The 7,834-nt window shown below is 43.1% G+C and overlaps 1 protein-coding gene across 1 annotated transcript in view; it reads right to left on the bottom strand.

Moving 5' to 3' along the window:
- Window positions 1-1,603: 1,603 nt before the first annotated feature.
- LOC134080868 (CSC1-like protein 1) overlaps window positions 1,604-7,834 on the bottom strand; it is a 9,789-nt gene continuing 3,558 nt past the window's right edge. The window contains exons 4-15 of the mRNA XM_062537479.1: window positions 7,414-7,426; window positions 7,209-7,275; window positions 6,564-6,716; window positions 5,809-5,959; window positions 5,344-5,450; window positions 4,955-5,041; window positions 4,675-4,731; window positions 4,283-4,404; window positions 4,042-4,194; window positions 3,748-3,915; window positions 3,178-3,329; window positions 1,604-1,762 (exon numbers count right to left, since the gene is read on the bottom strand). Coding sequence (XP_062393463.1) covers window positions 1,604-1,762; window positions 3,178-3,329; window positions 3,748-3,915; window positions 4,042-4,194; window positions 4,283-4,404; window positions 4,675-4,731; window positions 4,955-5,041; window positions 5,344-5,450; window positions 5,809-5,959; window positions 6,564-6,716; window positions 7,209-7,275; window positions 7,414-7,426 — 1,389 coding nt within the window. The remainder of the gene's footprint in view (window positions 1,763-3,177; window positions 3,330-3,747; window positions 3,916-4,041; window positions 4,195-4,282; window positions 4,405-4,674; window positions 4,732-4,954; window positions 5,042-5,343; window positions 5,451-5,808; window positions 5,960-6,563; window positions 6,717-7,208; window positions 7,276-7,413; window positions 7,427-7,834) is intronic.

Genomic DNA, 7,834 nt, shown 5'->3' with positions numbered 1-7,834 from the left:
TCTAATGATACCCTTTGTTGTTGAATATAATTTTATGCTTATACTTGAAGCAGAAAAAAAAAGCTGTATTTCTCAGTTTGGCATTTTTGCTGATACTGCTCTTAGCCTTTGCTTTAATTGTCCCTATCTTCAGATGAGATGTTATGAACTGCACCAAATTTCATGTGCATGATTAACCAGACACCCCCTGGGAGTATGCCAAGTTTTGTGGAATTTCATCCATGGGGGGCTATAAAATAAATGGATTTCAGGACTGTATACCCATCGGCCTGTAGATGGTGGTATTAACCCTCTGGAGTCTAAATCCCCCCCTGGGGATTTGAAAAACTGCTCCAAATACACATCTCAATCTCTGCTAGTTTTTGTCCTAGAAACATGTAAGTGACACCATTAGAAACCTTTCCAAATATATATGTTTTAAAAGAGAATGGTTGCTCTGGGTGCAACAAACATACAAACATGCAGGAACACACACGCACACGCACACGCACACACACACACATAAATACACACACACACATACCTACACACGCACGCACCAGCACATACACACATGTACATAAAAAAGTACACAAACACATGCACAAATATGCCCACACGCATGCACACATACACCCTTACACGCCCACACACACATACACACACACACACAGATGCACAGTACACACACACACACACACCTCACACAGACACACACACACACACAGATGCACAGTGCACACACACACACACACACACACACACACACAGATTCACAGTGTATACACACACACACACACACACACACACACACATCTTTGAGTATGTTTTCTGAGATGCAGCACTGTGTGAGGAGCTGAGAAGTGAGTGTGTGTGTGTGTGCTGTACTATAACCTGTGTGTGTGTGTGTGTGTCTGTGTGTGTGTGTGTGTGCGTGTGTGTGTGTGTGTGGGGGGTGGGGGGTGGCTGCGTTTCTGTGTGCCCGTGTGTGTGTTTGCATGTGTGTGTATGTGCATGTTCTGTGTGTATTTTGTGTGTGTTCTCTTTCTCTCTCTCTGTGTGTCTGTGTGTGTTCTGTGTTATCTGTGTGTATTCTGTGTGTGTTCTCTCTTTCTCTCTCTCTCTCTGTGGGTGTATCTGTGTGTGTGTGTGTGTGTGTGTGTGTGTGTGTGTGTGTGCATGTGTGTGTCAGTGTGTGCCTGTGTATGTTTGTGTGTGTGTGTGTGTGCGCGTGTGTGTGTGTGTGTGTGTGTGTGTGTGTGTGTGTGCATGTGTGTGTCAGTGTGTGCCTGTGTATGTTTGTGTGTGTGTGTGTGTGTGTGTGTGCACGCGCCTGCTTGTGTGTGTGTGTGTGTGTGTGTGTGTGTGAGTGTGTGTGTGTGTGGGATCTGATATTGGAGTGACAGTGACGGCAGAGAACACAATGATCATATACACATAGAGACACATAAAACAAACACACAAGCAGACACACACACACACACACACACACACACTCATAGACAGAGAAGCACTCATACACAAAAGCAAGCGCACACATGCACACACTCATTTACATACATAAAAGTTGCAGACAGGCTGGTATGCAAATAGAAAAGAAAACTTGAAGTACAGTAGTATATGCTTAATCTGTTACAATTCTGAGGGGGGTACCCTGCTGGTTGTCATACTGGTCGTTAGTTTTGGGTTCTTGCATGCAGTCACACATGCACTTCCACCAGGGGCCTCCGTCTGTGCCAGAAGTCTGGTTGTCTGCTGAGTCTTTCCCAGGGAAAATGTACACCTGTCAACACACAAAACACAAAACAGACTCCTGTGTGAGTGTGTGTGTGCTCCACATCCTGTGTGTGTATTTGTGTATGTGAGTGTGTGTTTTCGTGTGTGTGTGTGTGTGTGTGTGTGTATGTGTGTGTACTTACAGTACAGCTTCAGAATTATTTTAGGGCTTATTTATTTAACAGATCACCCTTAAATTCAAATTCCAATAGTAGTGGAGTGTGTGTGTGTGTGTGTGTGTGTGTGTGTGTGTGTGTGTGTGTGTGTGTGTGTGTGTGTGTGTGTGTGTGTGTGTGTACTTACTAACTCCTCATTGTTACATGCTTCTTCATCTGGGCTTGGCTGAGAAGATAAGAAAAACATGTCACATACTGTAACCTTGTTAAGTACACCATTACATGTTCAGGACTCCTCCATATACTCTGAGAGGCATAACAAAAACAACTTACATATGCCAACAATAGCATATAACTGTCAATGATGACACTATGTTATAAGTGATATTGTTCAAAGCCCTATACAGTATGTCTCCATTGTTCAAGTTTATCATTAGCACTGGCCAATATTGGAAATGCAACTTTAGTTACGGTTTCTGATATTCATTTATGAATTCACAGCGCCTCAGTGAGCCTCCTCTGACAGCTTGGGTCATGCTGCGGTTAGAAACTTGAAAAAAAATGTTTTCCATTATTTTCCCAGATCTATCGTGAGACCTGTTACTGAAGTTATTATGCAGAAGTGTCAGAAAACCCTACTGGTTGAGGCTTATGCTCACCTGGCCTTGAAGGAGTGGTGGTAAATGTATCAGTGCCACTCACTCCAATGGTGTCAGTCTGAGTGTGCAGAATCACTCATCACACAGTTTGCACACGCAATCAACAGTAGTATAGTTTATTTTGTACAAATGTCAGTCCATGTTATGTTTCATTCAAGTGTTCAACATCAGTGTTCAATATGGATTTAATTTCAATCATAGCCGTTATAATATTTAGATGGGTTTTTATGTCAGGGAGAGGACTCAGTTGGGCGGACATGCTGTCTTCTTGACTGCTGTTTTTCCTGACAGCTGAAATCCTGAAGTTGGCCAACAACGATGCCTGAAGACTTGTAACAGTCCCTAAGTTATTCATTATGTTACAAGTTACAAGTTACAAGTTATTTGTTTGTTTGTTTGTTATCAATGGCAAAATGGTAAATGGACTGCATTTATATTGCGCTTTCATGGACTTCTGCAAGCACCCAAAGCACTTTACATATCATGCTTCACATTCACCCATTCACACATCAATGGCGGAGGCTGCCTTGCAAGGCAACAACTTGCTCATCGAGAGCAAAGGATGTTTTGGTCAAGGACACTTCGACAAGGTCAGTAGAAGTTGGGCTCGAACCAGCAACCTTCCAGTTACTGAACGACTTCTCTACCTCCTGAGCTACTGCTTCCTGTTCCTTCATACTCACCCAGCAGCTTTGGGGGCTGAGTTGCTTAAAGAAGCCGAAGCAGATGAGGGTGAAGCAGATGGTGATGGTGATGCTGAGTACCGCCAGGGTGAAGAGAGTTGTCATTGCCATGAAACCTGTAACCAGGAAGAGACAGTGGTGTCACAAATGTACCTCACCATTTCAATATAAACATACCATAATACCTCACCATGAGAACCAGAAGACTGTGTAAAAGACCTGGCCAAATGAGAATTGGGACACATGTAGTGGTCACAGTAGTGAGGTGTGCCTTTTTCATGTTGTTTTGCACTGAGAGTAAGTGTTTTGCACGCTGCTTATGCGCCCTGAGAGCCTAAAATTGAAAAAACTTCAACTCCAAATGGAAAAGCTACCACGCCCAAAAGAGCCCACTTCATGAGATAAGCAGAACAGGTAACAAGCTCAAGCAAACACACCTGGCACAGGTACAGTGGAGACAGCAAACAAAACAGACACAGCTGCTACACTGACACACATGGACTATGTTTAGGTGAGTAAAGGTGTATCCTGTACCTTCAAGAAGTGCAGAGAATGCGTACAACCATATCAGGCAGATGATCGGTGCAACCATGGCGAGATTGACAGCTTCAAGGTGCACCTGCCTATCTGGGTAGGGATTCTTACGGGCATAGCGCAGGTTGTGTTTGTCCACCAGGTGCTTCAGAATAAGATACACAAGACCTACACACACACACACAGCTTGTTTCTCCACCATACTCTATCTATGTTCACCATATTTGCCAAGAACAGAAGCAATAATGTACTGATAGATCTCAGGTACTTCTCTACACAGAGCACATTGCTCACCAACAGGTACAATGACAGGGCAGGTGATACTGTAGGCCATGATCACAGTGAACACACACAGATTCCAGGCATACATGGCGCCGTATGGAAACCTGTATTCCTGATATTTCTGGAAACACACATGTACAGTACATACAGACATTAGTACATTCACTCCCTCCATCAGGTACAGGTACACATACACAGTTGCACACACACACACACACACAGACACACTCACCTACCTCATTGGTTGTCTTACTGAAACATCCACATGGCTTGTCCATCAGTGGAAGCCAGAGGAGTTCCATTGCTGCACCACTTAGAGCTGATGTAATGACGTAGTTCACAAAGAAAGCACCCTGATCCGGCAGGAAAACACACCTACACACACACACACACACACACACACACACACACACACACAGAGAGAGAGAGAGAGAGAGAGAGACACACACACACACACACACACACACACACACACACACACACACACACACACACACACACACACACTCAAATATGCAGTGAAACCAAGACAACCCTGTGAATAGCAGGGATATATGACATCATATGTATTTAATAACAATGAATTAATAATCATTAAGTGCATTAGACCATTTTGTTAATTAGGTTTAGTTTAAAGCTACTTACTCTAGCTTGATCCTGCCTTTAAATGAGCCATCAAACAGCAAATGGACTACATCCAGACTGCAGGACAACACACATATTGTAATGCACAACATGTACCACACACACATATACATACACACACACACACACACACACACACACACACACACACACACGCACACACGTTGTGTGTGTAGTAATGACGTTTGCACATCCAGACCTAAGTACAAAAAAAACGTGCAAAAATGTGATTCCTAAAGAAACTTGTTGTGAAGTGAAAGTGTGTGTTTCAGTGTGTTACCTTGTGATGCCAAGAGAGGGCAGTATCAACACCATCAAAAGCAGGAAGATGTAGAGTTTGTAAATCATACTCTTATTCTCATCGGATCTTGAAACACAAATGAAGTGTATTACAATCCAAACTTTATACACTCAGGAAAAGCTGTACTTTATCCACAAAATAAAATAAATAAAATAAATTTCACCTCACTATTGATAGGCTAATGTGACCTTGTCATAGAATCTTCCATTTGCATCCTTTACAAACTTTGCAACTTCTGTGTGTGTGTGTGTGTGTGTGTGTGTGTGTTTGAGTGTTTGAGTGTGAGTGTGAGTGTGAGTGTGTGTGTGTGTGTGTGTGTGTGTGTGTGTGTGTGTGTGTGTGTGTGTGTGTGTGTGTGTGTGTATTACCTGGTGTAGTGGGCCTCTTTTATAGTAGAATAGTAGACTATCAGAGGCAGTAGAGTGGAGAACATCCACAGTAGCAGAGTTGGAAAGAACTGCTTGACAGTTGGAGACTGTGAGAACAGACACACTAACATGAACTTGATGTGTGTGTGTGTGTGTGTGTGTGTGTGTGTGTGTGTGTGTGTGTGTGTGTGTGTGTGTGTGTGTGTGTGTGTGTGTGTGTGTGTGTGTGTGTGTGTGTGTGTGTGTGTGATTTGAATGGTTAGTGATTTGTTGTAAATTCTAGGGGCGAGGCCAATAAGCATATATACAGTATATAGGCATGATATTCAAATGATGTTTGTTCCCAACTGCCCCACCCCCCCACCACCACCAGTGTGTGTGTGTGTGTGTGTGTGTGTGTGTGTGTGTGTGTGTGTGTGTATGTGTGTGTGTGTGTGTGTGTGTGTGTGTGTGTGTGTGTCTCACAATGAGATAGGAGAAGGGAATGGTGACGTTCAGCTTGGCCATGGCGCTGATGAAGATGGAGGGGGTAGTGAAGAGGAGGAGCATGATGAAGATCACAAAGTGGATGAGATATCTCAGCCACCAATGGAAACCCTGAACTGACATATTATCCCTGAGACAGGAGGGGAGGGAGAGAGAAACAGGAAGACACATAGGAGGAGAGGGAGGACATTTTGTTCATGGATTATTTGTTCAGAAAAAGGAAGTGACACTCCTGTGTGTTTTTTGTGAGCGAGCGTGTGTGTGTGTGTGTGTGTGTGTCTGTGTGTCTGTGTGTGTCTGTGTATGTGAGTGAGTGTGTATGTGTGTGTGTATCAGTAAACATGAATGTTGTTTATCGTGGTGTGTGTTTTCCTTTCAGACATTGTAAGTCTAACAGGGGAGCTACACTGAAGCGTTCCGTTCGCGACACATAAAATCCATTTTAGAAGATGGGTCTATTTTTTTTCGAATGTACGCGCCACTGTCGCATCTGGTGTAGCTACTTCCATTGATTATAGTGATTATTCACTGCTGCAACATATGTCTCGCAAACGGAATGCTTTAGCTACGCGTCTGGTGTAGCTCCACTGTGAGATAAGCCTAATTTGCCTAATGTGCCAATACATGTGTAAAGTACTATGGGTGATTGTGTGTGTATGTGTGTGTGTGTGTGTGTGTGTGTGTGTGTGTGTGTGTGTGTGTGTGTGTGTGTGTGTGTGTGTGTGTGTATGTACCAGTAAACATTGTCGGGGTGAGCTGCCTGTGTGATATTCCATTTTCTCACGTGGAGGTTCTTGTTGGGTGGGTCTGGCTCCCAGGGACTCTCAGATCTGCAGCCCACAGGGTTAAAGACCTTCAGAATCCTGAAGAGAACAGAGCTGTCAGTCCTGCACACAAACACACTCACAGAAACTCTTGCAAGCCCACCCCGCCCACTCACTTGTTTGCCATCTCTTCATCTTGCAGAATTACAAAGGCCATTCCCCGGTGCTTCTTTTTTCCCCTTTTTTTTCCTTCTTTGTCCTTTTTTTTAAAAAAAATAAAAAAAAAATAAACAAATATGATACATGTGTTGTAGTAATAGTAAACGTAGCAATAGTAGTACAAATAGTATTAGTAGCAACAGTCATGTGGTCTGTAGTCAGAGCCACTGCTGGCAATGACATAGGTGCCCTACACAAAATTATCTGGAGTCTTCCCCACATGCCTCAAACATAATGATCCCACAAACACACACACACACACACACACACAAACACACACACACACACACACACACACACACACACACACACACACACACACACACACACACACATACAGTGAGCTGTGACTGCATCTTTCCAAGATTTGGTCCAATTACTACAGGGCCCACTCACCTCAGTGTTGCCATAGCACAAACACAGACAGGGGTATCGATTCTGCTGGTTCCCCCCCACACATTCCCTAGGAGAATAACAGTGCAATATCAACACAAACTGTAAACACACAGTATGTTATAACAGAAACATTCAGGTGTACTGCATGTTAGATAGCAAAATACCTATTCTCATCTTGGTCCTTACACATATATACTTTTTTCACCATATATGTCGGCCTAAAGATGACACAAACACAACACACACAGTAAAATTAAGTGGGAGATAATAAATGATAAACATGGATGACTAAAGAATATCTAATATTTATACCACTGGTCAAATTTCCTATTGTGATGTGCTATTTGGAACATGCATTATTTTTCGATATACGCACGGCTATGAAGTAGTTCCTTTTTTTTCAGGCTTATCACAATTGAATATTAATTCGCCAGTGTGAATGTAATGGTAAAAACAGCAACGTTGTATCTAAGACAGTGGCAATATAAACGAAAATGATAGTAGCAGTAGTATAAGCGGGATAATCAACCCCCCTGCGGCGTCGGGACCTTATTACCACTTTGAACTTGTATTATTTTCCTATAAACGCACGGCGCGTAGTTGATTATCCCCTACCTAATATTGGG

Source organism: Sardina pilchardus, chromosome 5 (genome assembly GCF_963854185.1).
Source record: "Sardina pilchardus chromosome 5, fSarPil1.1, whole genome shotgun sequence".
Taxonomy (NCBI): domain Eukaryota; kingdom Metazoa; phylum Chordata; class Actinopteri; order Clupeiformes; family Clupeidae; genus Sardina; species Sardina pilchardus.
The sequence above is the reverse complement of the archived record's forward strand: the minus strand, read 5'-3'. Positions and strand labels throughout refer to the sequence as shown.